This window comes from Lichenostomus cassidix, chromosome 2 (genome assembly GCF_008360975.1).
Source record: "Lichenostomus cassidix isolate B80296 chromosome 2, HeHo_3.0, whole genome shotgun sequence".
NCBI classification, from domain to species: domain Eukaryota; kingdom Metazoa; phylum Chordata; class Aves; order Passeriformes; family Meliphagidae; genus Lichenostomus; species Lichenostomus cassidix.
Window position 1 is genome coordinate 26676634 of NC_139482.1, and position 16777 is coordinate 26693410.

At 40.1% G+C, this 16777-nt stretch overlaps 1 protein-coding gene across 1 annotated transcript in view; it reads left to right on the top strand.

Moving 5' to 3' along the window:
* Window positions 1–16777, top strand: part of PHF14 (PHD finger protein 14) — a 180964-nt gene that overhangs the window by 11355 nt on the left and 152832 nt on the right. The window contains exons 2-4 of the mRNA XM_085049823.1: window positions 2736–2880; window positions 9588–10102; window positions 10602–10712. Of these exons, the coding sequence (XP_084905949.1) occupies window positions 2736–2880; window positions 9588–10102; window positions 10602–10712 (771 nt within the window). The remainder of the gene's footprint in view (window positions 1–2735; window positions 2881–9587; window positions 10103–10601; window positions 10713–16777) is intronic.

Genomic DNA, 16777 nt, shown 5'->3' on the forward strand with positions numbered 1-16777 from the left:
ATTGATTCACTGGTGTACAGTTTCATGACTGCAGAATCTGGAAGAGAGAGAAGAATCATTTGAGTAGCAACAGAACTGTGGATTCCACAAATTGTATTTCTTTAGAGCTACCTTGCATCACAGAATACAAATAAATAATAGTGAGAACACAGACAGGTATGCTTTTATTACATGGAACAGCAAATGATGTAGTGAATCGCTTCGGCCAAAGTAACAGTAGTTTTAATTCGCAGTAAGCTGAAGGTGCTACTCGGAGACCCAGTTTTATCCATCCTTCAGCCTTGGGTACTCATGTTCCAGCACCAGTTCACATAAGACTGTGCAAAAGAGATGAATGAAAAGGTTTTATCTGGACCAATTGCAGGTCAGTGCCAATTGTGAGTGTAAAGGATGTAATCACAGAAAACATGCAGGAGAAGTGAATGGGAGAGGGGTGATGGGGTTGTGCTGTCTCACTCCAGGCCCAATTGATCTGACCATGGAGCCACCAGTGCCTGTCACACCCAATCTCACACAGGCTGCTGTCAAGCCGGGCACTCATTCCTGCTTCGCTCTCCCGTGTTCCCAGCCCTTTGTCACTGCCCCTGGCTTGTACTGGATCACTTGGTCTTAGAGCCACAGGACTTCTTGGTAGGGTAGGTTTCTGTCAGATCAGAAGCTGGCTCAGTATATGGTTTGATAATTGCAAAATTCGGTATAAGTACTGAGAATGGAAGATGGCCAACTTCATATGAAACTGCACCCTGCCATCAGTGCAACTAAGAAGACATCTTTGTGGCTGGACATTCTCATTAAAAAAAAAAAAAAAAGTATTAATCATGCCAGTGTAGTTGAAAAGAACCTTTCTGTTTTAATTTTTACAGCATTTCCTGAGTCTGAGAAATAATTAAAGCAATCTGGAAATCAATTCCATTCCATATAATTGTCATGGGTACTAAATCTGTGTAAGCATAAAAATGATCATTGCTAGAGGATAATATTTAGCATACAAATATCTTCATGGAACAATGGAGTAGAATCTTATTGCTATGAATCCCAAGTTCGGGACTGGAGCCATTCAAGTCTTTTCAGGATTTCTGTTTTATGAACCATCACAATTACAGCAGATTCCCTTTTCATTCAATACCACTAAACCCTTCAAAACTGAGTAATGCCAAGTTGATTTCAAATAAGAAAAAATAAATCTATTTTTTCAAAGGGGTCATCACTCTTAATGTCTGGTTCAAGCAATATGATAGTATGGAAGAAAATCTGGGTTTTTTTCAGGAGTTCTACAACTGCCAGATTTCACCCCACTTCTCAAGAAAAACTTGAGACCAACCTGTAAAAATATTAAATTATTATATTATTTATAATAAAATTGTTGCTATTATTATTATTAGAGTGTTATTTCTTAAACATTTGTATGCATTTGTATGCTATTATTTCTTAAAGATTTATACCTTGAGAGTTTTATTTCTCAGTAGCATATAAAACAAAATTACATAGAGTTCTGAAGGTCCTTGCTCTAGCATGGACTGTTCTGGGGGCTCTGCCATCACTTAGGAAGGTAACATGTCTTTCTCTTTCACCTTCCTATATCTGTTTTCAGGAACTTGTGCTTCTTGCCAAGCAACTGATGGTCACAAGCCATAAGAGTGGCCTTGACTGTAATCTGTTTTCTCCCCAGCCACAGAATGAGATCAGATCTATCAGTTCTTGTTGCACTTTCCAGGCAAGGTGCCAGTAACTTTGCCATATGCCACCAGCAGGGAACCTTAACAAAGACACGTCTTGGTGATTGCTTTTCCTTTTAAAAAGACAAAGGAAAATATATATGTCTAAATGAAGGGGAGCTCTAGCATAACTGAATGTCTTTCCTTTTGCAATAAATTGGATCTTAAATCAGCTCAAATTCTTAATATACCATTTTTCAAGAAAAAAACTACACAATTTGGCAAAACCAGATTAAAAACAGATTAGATGTTATACAGTCTGTTATAATAAAGACGTCTTCTGTGTCTTTGCTAAACATTGTGCTAATCAGGGATATAATGAATATTAGAAAAAGCAGCAAATTGATTCCTAAATGTCACAATTACTTTTTAACAGAGGACATTAAAAGCAGTTATTTCCTTTCTTGATTGCTTAGAGATTTTATTATTTCATTATAATTTATCATACAAATCCAAACCAGGCCAGCTCAGCTTCTTTTGTTTACAGATAATAAATAAATAGAATTTAAAAGGAAACTATAGAAACCCCTTCAGTAGAATTTATTTTATAGCAATTCACAAAGATTTTTGTCAGAACAACTGAAGCATGTTTTTGTCCTCAGCAAGACCAAAACAAGATTGTATTGGAAACGCTTTATGTGAAAAGGGCCATTGGCACTTACATTCAAAGTAATTATTCTTGTAAAATTAATTAACTTTTTTTTTTAATCCAAGCCCTTAGAATACTTCCCATTAGTAACAGCAGGTCTGTGCTTTTTATGTTCATTGTGGCAGATGTTCTTTACATCCCAGATTTCCTCAGAACAACAGAATGGTTTGATGGATGAAAGATTACATCTGGAAAAAGTGTATCAGTCAGCGTCATTAAAAGCCTGAGCTAGGGCCCACTGAAATCAGTGGGAATCACTGGCTTATGTTCACATTTTTCATATCTTGTTAAGAGGGAGTAAGTCTTGATTATTAAAATAGAATGTAATGACATTCTTTACTTGAATTGCATATAATTTCTTTCTCCGACAGTGAGGAAGAGACAGGTTGTACTGGCACAAGAATCTGTCATGGCACTTACAGATAGCTGGGCTTGGGATCCCATGAGACTTTCAGGTTTGCACAGTGACTACCAGCTGGCAAACACCCTTGAGGAGTCTGCAAAGGCTCCTAAGATGTGCTGGGAAGGTGTAACTGGCTGTGGTGTACCAGTACTACTGACAAAAAGAAGAACATTTAAGCAAACAAGAAAGCTGAAGACTGAGGTTTCTATGACAGCATTTTGTCCAGGTGAGGGTTAGTTTTTGCAGTAGCCAAGAGGAGGTATGGCTAGGAGCTCAAGGTTATTCTCTACAACCTCACATCATTTTCTGGGGTCTGGGGAAGGCTCTCACTTCAGGGTTAGGGGGGTATGGATTGGTCAGGTTGGGCTCCGTGGTAAATGTTTTGCATTTGAATCACTCACCTCTCTTGTACACTTTTGTTATTAATATTGTTGCTGTTACTGTTCATTTTCTCATTTCATTGTAGTAAATTGTTCTTATCTCAACCCGTGATCTTTTCTTTTTGGGCCTCCAATTCTCCTCTCCAAGAATCATCCAAGGAATTCAATTCTCATGGACATGGAAGCTACTGGACAACACTTTGCTGGTATCACAGCCTTAGTGTTTATCACCTATGGAAATGGAAGCGAAAATATAAAAGGAAACTGAAATCACTTTCCAGCAAAGTCAGGGAGACTACTATGAACAGGAAGGAATCCTTCAAATTGGATTTAAAACAAGAAAATAAAAAGTATCACAAGTTTTAATTTAATAAATGTTACAATATGACAAATTAGGGAGAATGGAAAAAGAATTTGACAATCAACAAGATAAAAGCATCAAAATTAGTAATAAGTAAATATTCCAAACAGAAAAAACCATGACAGCATCCATTGGCGCAGCAGATGATTTACATGAAACATACTCAGAGAGATGAATTTTCTCCATCAGTATTTTCTGTGAAAAAGAAATGAAGATGCTCCCATGCTAAAGTGCTGTTCTTGGGGGCGAGAGGGCTCAGTGGACAGTCTGCCTGAATTTGAAGTTATTGTGGAAGCAGCTACAGGCAAAATATTTTTAAAAAAAGATAAAATGCTCCGATAAAATACATGGAAACCAGCATTATCACAAAAATTCTGAAAGAGCCCAGGTATGAAACAGTTCAGCTACTAATGGTGTAAATTCTTACTTGACTGGACAGTAAATAAAATAGCAGGTGAAATTCAGCAGAGATATAGGCAAAGGAAGTGAAATGCAGCATAGATAAATGTAGAGAAATCTGTGCTTCTGAAGACAAGAAATACTAGCTTTGCATGTAAAATGATGGAATCTGAGCTGAGTGCTTTGACTTAGGAACAAGACCTTGGGATTATGATAATTTTATGGAAGTGTCATTTCTGTGCAGTCAATGTTCACTTCATGCCCTAAGAAAAGAAGAACCTGAAAAAATAACATGAAAGAAACAGAGAGCAAAAATAGAGAACAAAAGAGAAAACACTATTATTCAACTAAATAAATGCACTATTTGCATGCATGTCAGTGCTTCCTCTCCCTGCAGAAAGGCTGTCTATAAAGATGGGAGAAGTTCACTGGAGAAAACCATGGGGCATTGGAGACACTGATGTCTATCTTAGGCACACTATCACACTGTGTCAGCTGGGATTATTCAGCCTGGGAAAGAGATGATTTGGGAAGTATAGCAGAACATGAGTCAGCTTCAAAGCAAACAAAACAATGTTTTCATACACAATGCGCCTCCAATCTGTGGAATTCTGTGTAATAATACTGAGGTATTATACTGAGAACTCTACATGGGTTACAAGGGAGAATGGACAAGTTCTTAGAGAGAAGACCCATTACAGGCCACTAAAGGGACAAACCACAAGAGGATCAAGAAAGTCACATTGAAACATTGAGAGTAACTGGAAGTTGGGAAATAAGTGTAATATATCAGATATATCTGCTCTGTTCCTGCTGTTCACTGGCTGTCCACTTAGGCTAGATATACCTTAATCTGAACGTGTAAAACACCTCCATAATCTAAAATTTTCACAAAATGCTGTTGTTGTTGTTGCTATTATTCAGTATTCTTATTTTTTATATAGTGGCCCAAATTATATGTATTTTTAAAAAAAAAGGGAAATGGCTTACTGGATGAGTTCATTGTCTGAAAGTCACATGATAGAATTATTAATATTCCTCTTACAGCTTTTATGTCTGGGAACTTTAATCATGACTCAAAGTTCTGCCAGGTCTGATATAAATAATAGACAGAAAAACAATAGGAAAATGGAAATACTAGGCCTGCCCCAAATGGTTTGGTAATACATACATAGCACTAGAAACAGAAACAGAGACATCTATCACAACATACACTTGCTATACTGCTATACTGGTATAGCAGCTATACAAACAAATTATGAGACAACATGGGACACAATATTCATGTAGTGGTACAAAATTTTTAGGGAGCATGGTGGTGGAAGGGTATTTGTGAGGAAAAATGAACCCAATTTGTAGCTATTTACATGAAATACATTTTAAGTATGAAGGATGTCTGGAAAAAAGGCTACAAATTTGTCTGAAAATTCAACAGTAAACTAGAGGCCAATATATTGTGTTAAAAAATTTGTATGGAGTATTTCATCTGCTGCAAAGAGAAGGCAGATGAAAGAAAGCATAATCTGAGAAACAGACTGAAATCAAACTCAAAAATTTATGACTGATGCAGCAGACGTGAATTCACTGGAAGGATAAAAATGGAAAAGGAACATGGCAGAAGCTAAGGAGAATCATTACAATAGATATGGTAACATCAGAGCTGCCTTTTCGAAAACCAGAGAAAGAGGAGATTGATGGAAATGAGAAGGAAGATGAGCCTAGACAAGAATTTTAGCTGAAGGGGCAGATAGGAAAGCTGCATGTGAGGTATGCTTTACACTGAATGTTTCAGACATAACTTCAGTGGCAGAACCTGCAGTGAGGTTTGAGTTGAGGATGATGTCCTTTGTACGGGTATGAGTGACTGGGGGTGGTCTCATAGTGGCTAACAATGTAGGCATATGCAGCCAGGGTAATGGTGGGAATATATGTGCAAATATATATAGTTCAGAAAGCTCTTCTAGTGAAGCTACATTATGGTTGTTTTTTACTGTTGTTTTTCACTTTTCCTGGTCTCTTTTACAACATGGGTACCATGTAGTCAAAACCCTGTCATAATTAATTGACTGAGGCTGAGTGTGGCCTTAGGAATGTCAGAAATCTCTCAATATCTGATGGGAACTTTCCTGGCAGCATTTGACTGCAGTAGACCTTGTAGCAGTCTGCACTTTATTTCAAAGCATTATTGTTCAGTGACTGTTCATACCGAATTTTCTCCCTTTGTAATTTAAAACAGCAAGGACATCGGATCCAGTCTTTTTCTCTTTATATTTTACCATACAATACTAGACAAAAAGAGCAGAGATCACTGAAAGTGCTTGCTGTAATGGTACAGTTAAAGAGTAAAAGCTGGAAGATTTCTTTTTGGAAAGATATTTGAAGAGGTCAGTCTCCATTCTAAGGATGGTGATGTTTTGATAGACAAAAAAAGAGTCTGCCATTTGGATTCAGACAGGAGGGTCATGGCTTTAACTGTCTGCTCACTGACAGGAAAAAAATAGATACAAGATTTCATACTATTATTCTCCCTTTACAGTTGACGGATAAGTTATAAACATACTTACTCTTGAGTTTATTTCCTACTTGAGGAAATGTTGCCCTTCTTCCTTTGAAAACTCACCAATTTCATTAAACTAAGAATTATACTTTTAAGGTAATTTATTTGAATGTGACTGTATTCTCTGCTGTATTCTTGCTATTGTGTAAGTCCTTCTAAAATGGTCTTTACAGAGCCAGAACAAAGATTCTTTTTTCTTAGGGCAAAAATACAGGCAGAAGATATTGTTTTCTCTCTTTCTCCAGCAGCTGAAGAGCAGCACTGAAATGGAGATTCAGACACCTACTGTTGCAACAGGCTGTGCACTGAAGGCTCAACCTGAAGAGAACCACTGGAACGCTGAGACAATTCAAAGACCTGATGTGCTTGACATGACCTGAAACACTGAAATATTTCTAGGCTTTTTTTTTTTTTAGGTATTATGTTAGTGATGGAGCTGCCATGACATTTTCATACTGGGTGTGCTATTTCAGCTCTTCACAATTTTCATCTGAAATGACCTTTTAAGATAAGTTTTTGTATGTGCATGAGGGTAGTACTTAAAGGTGCTAAACTGACAATACTTAGAATCTATCCAATGTCAGCACAGTGCCCAGCTTCCAGCAGTGTGACAGTATTACCTCCTTTCTTCTACCAAAAAGGCAATTGAACATTTCAACATCCTTGGTTTTCTGCTGAGATGGGCAAAGACCTTGCAGAAATAAGGGGATCAGACATTCTAAAGGTTTCTTTCATTTGGAGCATGAATTTTCCCTTCTTTTCCCGTTACTTGAAATAATCTGACTCTACCAAAAGAGGTAAAGCATCTTCTAAGGGGGCATTACCTTTTACTAGGTGTTCTAGTAGCCAGAAACTTCCAAAGACTGATGTTCAAAAGATAAACTGGTAGTTGTACTTAATTTCTGTATTGTATATTTTATTTACTTCTAATTACTACATTTGGAGAATTTGTTGGTAAGCCCTATCTTTGTAGTGCCCAAAAGGTTAGAGAAACAGTGAATAAATTTTAGGCATTTCACAGTTCTTTTCATTTTATTGATGTGGTCCTTTTTTTTTTTTCTGTTGAGGAATGAGGGCAAAGTATGCAAGCTGAGTACAGAAGATAACAAAGAGTGTGTCCACGTTATTTTCAGAAATGAAAGTGTGAATATTCCTTTGGAGAGGGAAAAAAGGAGAGCGGAAAAGAAGTATTTGGGACAAGAAAGAGTAAGAGAGAAGGGCTGAGAGGGCTTGAGTCATGGGACAGAGTGTAAAACAGAAAAGGAGGAAGGAACAGTTGAGGAATATGAGGTGCTAATGAGGAGCAAGGGCAGGCAGCCATTCATTAACTTCTGTTTGATTACCTATTCCTGCCAGAACTATGTAGGTAGAGACTGGAATAATCCTAGCATTGCAGGCTGCCCCAGAGGGCTGAACTGAAAGCCAGGCAGTCCATACATCTGCTTTGACATTCTTATTTAAAGGATTCATAAACCCCTCCACTGTTCCACAGGGTTTTCCTCCCGCTTTGTCCGTGCTGAATGCTCTCATTCTTTGAAGCTGTCTGTGCCCCTCAGCCTGATCTTCCATTTGTGCCAAATCTGGGGACAGTTCTTTTTAGTGTTCCTTCCCATTGTATGTGATTTGTGACTGTCCTGTCCTGCCAATCACTGTGTATGTGACAAGGTCAGGGGCCTGTCCATTGGCAGGGAGGAGGTTTGGCAGACTGTTGCTGCACATGTTATCATGGATCTGCAGAGCCTCAATGAAGGGATCTGAGCTCTGCCTCTTGTCCTCGAAGACTCAAATAGTGTGTGAAGGGAAAGTAGGATGGGGATTGCCAGTCAAAAGGTAAAAAAGACACCAAGGGAGGGAAAAGCTGATATGCACAACTCCTCATTGAACAGGGAAGCTGATCAAGAGTTTTGAAGAAAATACTAGAGTTCATGGGCCGATAGCATATTTGGGTAGGGCTGGCAAAAGCAGATTCAGGAAAAGAATTAATTGTGCAGTCACGTTTCCTAGGTAGCCAAAGAATTGATGCAGGAAACAGGAGCAGTCAGCGTAAACACATCAACTACGGATGTGATATCACGCTACAAAAAAAAAACAAACCCTAGGAAATTCAAGCACAGAATTAACACAGAATTCACACTTATCTTTGGAATTTTCTGTCCTTCCAAAATACTCAAAATCAGAAACACAGAAAATTATAGTTGAAAGTATTTCAGCTGCATAATTTTATCATATACCAACCAGCCATCTCTGTGCTCTATTTAAAAAACACTTATACACCAATGACAAGCTACCCATCTTTGCAATGACAAGAGGAATTTGGCTATGGGAAGATTTGTGTGGGTGCTATATGCAGCACTATCCTAAATGTAGTGCAGGCTCTGGCCACGCTTTACTTGCCAAACTTTATGTCCCCTCCACACTTCACCATAGAACAGTTTGGCCCTACATTTATCCATCATGAAACACACATTTTCCAATTGTAAAGCTCTTATGATCCTGTTGGTAGCTTTCATGTTTAGCACTATTCTCGACCCTTAAGCTTAAGTCATACTAGTGTGCCAGACCATCCGCTCTTTTTAAAGATTTTGTGCAGATGGCTCATTTTGGTGGTGTGCGGAGGAGAGGCAAAGGGAACTCTGGCAAAACCGTGTGCAACCGAGGCAAAGTCGGGACACTTGCGAAGGCACGGCCCAGCATCGCTCTTCTTCACTGTCCATCTCTCACCACTCACTAAGCTTTGTGCTTTGGAGCTGCCAGACTCGTGTGATGTGGTCAAACCCTAGTCGCTGGGATTTGCATTGTCACAGGATCACAGCCTGGTTTGGGCCGGAAAGGCATGTTGAAGGTCACTTGGCTCCAATCCCTGGCTGGGACACCTGCAATTAGACCAGGCTGCTCAGAGCCCCATCCAACCTGGCCTTGAACACCTCTTCCCAATTTTTTTTTTCTTCCCAATGCAATGGGTTGCCGTTCTTCAGAAGTGCAGGAATGAGCTCGACAGTGCTACAGAACCCACGAGAAACTCAGCCCTTCGAGCGGGAGTAAAACGAGAACAGCTTTGTACCGCTCCGTTCCCACCCGGGGCAATGGAAAAGTGCCAGAGTGTTTCTGAGCTGTTTTTCGCAGGCAGCCCCCTGAGAATGAGCGGTGCTCGGCAGAGGGTTTGCGATCCCCGCCCGTCCCGGTGTGCCCGGCGCCGCCTCCCCGCCCGTCCCGGTGTGCCCGGCAGTGTCTCCCCGCCCGTCCCGGTGTGCCCGGCGCCGCCTCCCCGCCCGTCCCGGTGTGCCCGGCGCCGCCTCCCCGCCCGTCCCGGTGTGCCCGGCAATGCCTCCCCGCCCGTCCCGCTGTGCCCGGCAGTATCTCCCCGCCCGTCCCGGTGTGCCCGGCGGCTCCTCCCCGCCCGTCCCGGTGTGCCCGGCGCCGCCTCCCCACCAGGCCCCGCGGGCAGCGCCGCTCCCCGGCTTCCCCTCACGTGCGCACGCGCCCGAGCGGCGCCTGCGCGGCGGGGCCTGCGCGGCGGGGCGGGCGCGGGTCTGCATCCGGGTCGCCGCCGTGCCCATTGTCTGGGGAAGGGGCCCGGGGCTCGGCGGCGCTGCACCCGAGGGCCCCCGCCCGCCCGCCGCCCACCCGCGCAGGCTTTAGTAAGTGATCCGCGGCGGCTCTGCCGGCTCTGCCCCGCGGGGGTGCCGCGATGCCCGCGGAGCGCTCCCGCCCCCGGGCGAGCGGGCGCGTCGCCGTCCCTCGGGCGTCCCGCGGTCCCGGCTGCGCGTCCCCCCTGCGTCTGGTGGCCGGCGGATCGCGCCGAGGCGCGTCCCGGGGGATGCCGGCGGCGCCTGGCGGCCCCGGTGCCCGCCCAGCCCTGCCGGGGCTGCAGGCGGTACGCGGTGCCGGGCGGGTTCCCGGCGGGTTCCCGGCGGGTTCGCGGCGCCTGCGGGAGCACCGGCGCTGCGCCGGGCGGACCCTGCCCTGCCTCCCCTCACCTGTGTGAGCGGGTGTCCCCGGACCCGTGCGGCTGCGTCTGCCGCCTGCGCTCGGACTGCCCCTGCCCGTCACGCCCGTGCTGCCTCGTAATTTAAATGCCCTTAGCGAGGCTGAATTCTCTTTATGCCACCCAGTAACAGCACTGTTTTTTCCCTGCAGTGGACCGCAGTTCGAAGAGGAGACAGGTGAAGCCTTTGGCAGCTTCGCTGCTGGAAGCTTTAGATTATGATAGCTCTGATGACAGTGATTTTAAAGTTGGAGATGCTTCAGGTAAATATGCTTTCTCGTCTCCTCGGTTCAGAATTATCTCGTTTTTGGTTTATGGTTGCTCATTTAATATCATACAGGAGACAGAATGCCTGTAGTGAGTCTGTTGAGACTTGGAGCCCCTTTAAGGGAGTGACTCGATTGGATAACTGGGAATCAGTATTTCAGTTGTGATTACTGTTTTCTCAGCAGAAGTCTCATGATTGTCAAACAAGTTTTGGTAGAAACATTTGAGTAGCTTCTGTGCAGACTGTCCTAACTATTTATTGCTTTGGAGTTCTTCAGTGTAGAGATAATATTGACTGTAATTCTCTGTATTTACTATTGAAGTAAGAAGAATCTAAAGCCATTTTGTTTTGAACAAGTCTGTATAGTAGTTTGTTGTGCACTTATGAACTTGCCTTTTTCTCAACGTTAATTCTACTTGGTGAGTAAGAACCTAAAGCAAAAAGATAATCACTTCAGTTTTTTTTGTTTTTTACAGTAGACTAACTTAAGGTGTCCATTCAGATAGAAATATGCAGAAGAGTGTACACATTTCATACTAGAAGGAAGTCCTTGTCACAGAGTGTTGTTGCTTTGCAGTCTTTTCTTCTATATGTGCAGATTCCTATATCTGCAGTGAACATTCACAGAAATTGAAAATAGAGAAGATGCCAAAACAAAATCCGTAAATTCAAGTATATTGAAGGAAAGGGAAAGGAGGGATAGGACCATGTTGGTGAATGAACTGCATGTTGCATGTTCTGTGGCATATGCTGAGGGAAATAAACAAGGAGATGCAGGATGTATGAGATGTAAGGAAAGCATTATGGTAGCTTATCAAATAACTTGACTTTGTTATTTCTGTACTGGGGATGCTGCTCTATTTTTGTGTGTATGTACAGTACAAAAATATTCCTGTTTAAAGGCTTATTCTTTAACATTTGGCAAGTTCCTCTGTATTGGTGAACTTAAAAATGCTTAATAATGATTTACCCAGTGTCAGTTTTAAGATATGTCCTAATGCTCCTTGTTTGTGTTTTGTTTTGGTTTTGATTTGGTTGGTTGGTTTTGTTGTTCTCACCACCTCTCCCCCCAGGCTTAGACTTATTTCCCTTGGTTGTTCTGGTAGAACAGGCTGAAATGGCTTAAGAGAGTAAGACTGATGTCATCTTACCAATTTCATGTCAAGACTTTTGGGGACTTGTTTAATTTACTCTTTTAATTGTGTTCTGAGGCTTTTTGATCCTTTCTTTTGAATAAGGCTATAATTTGCTGTAAAAGGAAATAATTTTTAATTACGAAAGAAAATCTCCCTGTTTTGGAATGGTAGCATAGTCAGGATTTAAGGGATAATGAGAATTGGAAAGACTGTATGGGTGATGAGCACATAATTCAGAGCAGTATATTAATTGGTCAGCAGTCATTTATTAAAAATAATGAATACACCTTCCTGACTCAACAATGTATGGGTGCAGAACATTCATTTGTAATTTATATCCTTTTTGGGTTTTAGGATATTGTATGTATACTGAAGGGGGCTGGTCAGTATCTAGACTTGAGTGTATTTCAAAATCAGTTTCATTTTGAGGAAGTTGAATGGATTTTCCTTTTAAAATGCAGCACTGAATTGAAACAAGCATATGAGAAAAACCCAAGTTCTACTTTTTTTTTTCTAATTGCTGTTTTGCATTCATATATATCTCATCAAGTGTTATGTTAGCATTTCTGAACCTATATCATTTGCAGGAGAAATTAATGTTCTGTTTAGTAACACTTAAAATTTTGTGAAAACACTCTGAAATAGCAAGAGATTCAAAAATTTTCAGTGTAGAAGAAGGAAGTTGGGAGGGTTTGGAGAAGTTGGGAAATAGAAAGTTATTGCAAATAACCTCTTCAGTTAAAGAAAGCATTTCTTACATGTAATACAAGTTTAAATGATTAGTTGCAGGATATTTAAAGCAGAACATCTGTACTGATTTAAAATGAAGCTGATATAACATACTGTTAAATTTGGTTGCACCTAGTCCATTTAGATTTGGTGGGAAGAAATGGCTAAATAAAGGGACTTTTCTACACACACACACAAATATAGGATTCCCCATGTAAAGCCTGTGGCAAATCAGTATTTAGTATTTGCTTGACATTGTACAGTTGGCTTTCAAAAGGAAATATATGTGTCAGAAGTAAGAGTCAGTCTGCATTGAAAAGACCATAAATTCTCCTTGTGCACTTAGAAAAATCCCGTAAATATGGTAATTCCACAGCTCCACAACATGTGTTTATTTCATTCACAAGTGAACATAGAGGTGTTTCAGGGAACAAAACAAATTGGAAAAGTTGAAAGATTATTTAAATACTGAATTAAAAGAATTTTGAAGTTGTTTTCTCCCTGATGATTGTGTTGCGCCCATGCGCATGAGCTTTAGGAGATGGTACTGTGCAAGTATATTAGGACTGAACAGTGAACATCTAAACTATTGCACATCTACATTGTTCTGCCAGATTTTTGGGAATATGCAATGCAGGAGGGATTTGAGAAGTTATTAAGTACTTTCAGGAAGCAATTGGTATTTCTGAATTTTTGTTTTCAGGGTCATGGTGCCTTGGCATATTTTTTCGTTACAAAAAATATTTCAAATCACTTAACCTCCATTTCCACCAAAAATCTATAAGGCAACATGGACTTTTACTTACAGTGTAGTTAATTTCTTTCGGATTTAGGTCACACAAAGAGTCAGTTGGCCTTTTCCTCTTAAAAGATCTCAACATTCTGACATCTCTTTAGGGAGACTGATTTTAGAACTGTTACATTCATGTAAATTTACTTAAAGTAAATAGTTTTCAAGCCTGCAGGCTTTTCATTATGCAAATACTGCACAAAGTAATTTTTAATGGCTTCTCTGTTTCTAATGGTCATGCCATATTCTAGAGTAATGTATTCTGGTTTTTGTAAACATTTTGAAGAATTTATTCTGTAAGAAAGAATGTCATATGTAATCTTAATGTGGGATCAATCAAAAAAGCTGTCCCTTTGGAGTCAGAGCATACAAAATGTGACTTGAAATGATGGTGCTGTAATATACTCAACTGAAGGTTTTTATAGTATCTTTCACAGTACACATCAGTTACTTGAAGTTTTGCTTTTAAGTTAACTAAAGCGTGCTTTGGGGAGTTTTTTTCTTCAATGAGAGCAGCAGGAGAGACACTGATGTCAGAAATCAGAGTACAGGTGTAGAGTAATTCCCAGCAGGACTCCAAAGCAAGAATTTACCACTTCTTTCTCATCGGTGAACTGGGTCAGTTTTGTCAGCACATATACTGAAATTGAAATCATGCAGAGGAATGTAGTGTGGTCCCTGAACAAGAATGATACGTGAATTTAATGAGTGGCTCTCTATTGCAGTGTAGCTAAGAAGAAAATAACTGAATGTGGCCTATGAAGAACTCAATCCTGTCACTACTTCTGCTGCTAGTCTTGTAGACTCAGGATTTTAGATATATTCATAATTTTTTTTTTTTTGGTGTTGAGTGTGGAGCCTGAATTGCATATATATTATTACTGTTCTTGCAGTTGAAGTCAGTAGAAGATCTGTTTAATACAAGTAATGATCTACATAAATGCATATATTAGCTATCCTTAAAAACCTATGTCTTGATCTAGAAATAAAAAGTTGTAAATATTACTATCTTTATGTAACTTGTTTCCCCTTTGCACAATGGAGATTACACTATTGCTTTCCTATAAAGGATATTGTAATATAAAGAAATGTTTGTGAAGATTCAAAATACTAATAAAAGTGTTAAATAGTACTGAAATCTCAACGAAGAAACAGATACATTTGATTTGAGACTAAACTTAAATGATAGGCAACAGTAAAGTTGTAAGGTGTTTCAGTAGACAGTGAAGGCAAAAGAAAATATTGACTAATTAAGCATTAGTAAATTATCACATTTTCATATTAGTGTGTAGTTCCTGAGAGTGGAATTCACATGGGCTTTTTCTAATTGAGAAAATGAAAAATACCAGCATTACGTTCTTTTGGAGTACCTTCATCCCAGGTAATATCTTTTGTCTGTACAGATGTCTGCCTCTCTGAGTAAAACTTCAGAGTGACTGACATGCATTTTCAATTACCATTCTCTTTGGAAACACTGGGATTTCTGTTATTCCATGTGCTTGCAGACAGCAGAGGTATAAAGTAACAGAAATCTAGGCTTTCATTCCAGTGTCTGGCCAGGGTGGGTTCCCATCCAGTGATTATTTTCCTTTGTTTTCCCCCTACTGTGATTTTTTGTGCCTTGTCTTTTCAGTCTGTCCCCTATAGACCCCTTGCTCATTGGTTCAGTGTTGTTTGGCTTGTTCTCTCAGTCTTGAACATTTTTGTGGTCTCCTTCTTTACTACCCATGCTTTAATTTCTTTTGCTTTTCTTTTTGGTGCCTGTGTTCATCTCTTGTGTATTTTCTGCAACACGGAAAGATTATTCTGCGTTCTATTAACTCCATCTTGGTGTGATGGTCTTTTGGCAGCCTGACCGCCTCTGAGTGTCTAGACATGCTCAGTGAGGATGGGATGTTTTAAGTGTTTCATGAGCACATACTTGTTAAAGTGCCTCAGAGACTGAGTCTTAGCATGTTCAACTGTCTCTCAGAAATCACTTCCTTTGTACAAGATGTGAAACTCTTAGATTGGGTGTTTTTTTTTAAATATATGCTCTAGCTCATTATTCAATTTGTATTTGAATTCAATTTTATGGATTGTTTAGGAATGCAGCTTTGCTAGGAAAAGTCATGGCCTATGCAATACTTTATCCTAAACAGCTAGATGTTAAAAATGGGTAAACTGGAAAATGTTAAGGAAATACAGGATGTAGAGTGACCAATTTAATGTGTGTGATAACATTGTAAATAAGGCAATTCCTAGTGACCGAAGTCAAAATTGGCAATCTTTAATTTCGAGTGGTTTTGCAGCTTGAATAGACATCTACTGAAATGTCATATGACAAAATTACTGCTAGTGTAGAAGTGAGGAAACTGCTTGTTAAATTACTTTCTTCCCTTTCCATTGTTTTTTCCATTAAACTAAATACTTGGTTTCTGAAATGTGTAATCGTGGATCAGTGGTCAGTTTCATTTCCTTCTCTGTTCAGTCTACAGCTGCAGTTAATACTTATTAGATACTTCTTTTCAAAACATTTGAAAAGTCAGTTTCTCTCCATAGAGCAGCAGCATCTTAATCTGTATTGGTTTTATGTGTTCTTAATCATGTTACTTCGGACAGTTCAATTTTTTTAACTGCCAGCACCACCAATGTTGAATTGCTGGTAGTCTACCAGTGTTTCATCATTGCATGCAGCAAAATAGCATAGAAAGCCAGGGGCGTTTACTGGTGTTACTGGCATTTACTCTAACTGGTGTTAGAGTCTCTTGAAATTATGTTGCAAGTGAGGCATTAAGCCTTTTTAGTTCTTGCTTACAGTTATATTGATCATAACATAATGGACCTCTGTGTCTAATAGACAAATGTGGTCACAGTTTTACCAGTTACACAACTCCGCCTTTGGTAATTTAAAAATTCTTATTTTCCATACATGGTCTAGGTTTCCCTGCCTTTTTTTTACATCCAGTTATTAATATTGTAGCTTCCTAGTTAGTTTAAGCATTTCCTTGAGGTATTTTGGAGTGTTTATTTACAGTATTTTGATCAAATGTGTAGGAAGTACAGCTGCTTTTTCATGTTTGGTATAGCACATGTGCCAAGGATTTTTTGTGATACTGGAGCTGTTCTCGTAAGGAAATTTATGGACAGAGGCTGTTGACAAACACTTTTAGTAGTTCTTTCCACTTTTCCCATCTGTCAGGATGCAGGCACCCTGGGTGAGGAATTGTACATGGTGTGTAACATGATGTTTTAGTAGAGATCACTAGGTAATTTCACATAATCATGTCAAAGGCTGGTTGTTTGCCTTGTGATAGGGAAAAAGAGGGTAAAGGACCAATAGACAGGATGGTGGTGATTGAGTGACATTAACCTCACCTGCATTCTGGATTTTATCACTGCCCTCAAAAAGAGGGTGTTGTAAAG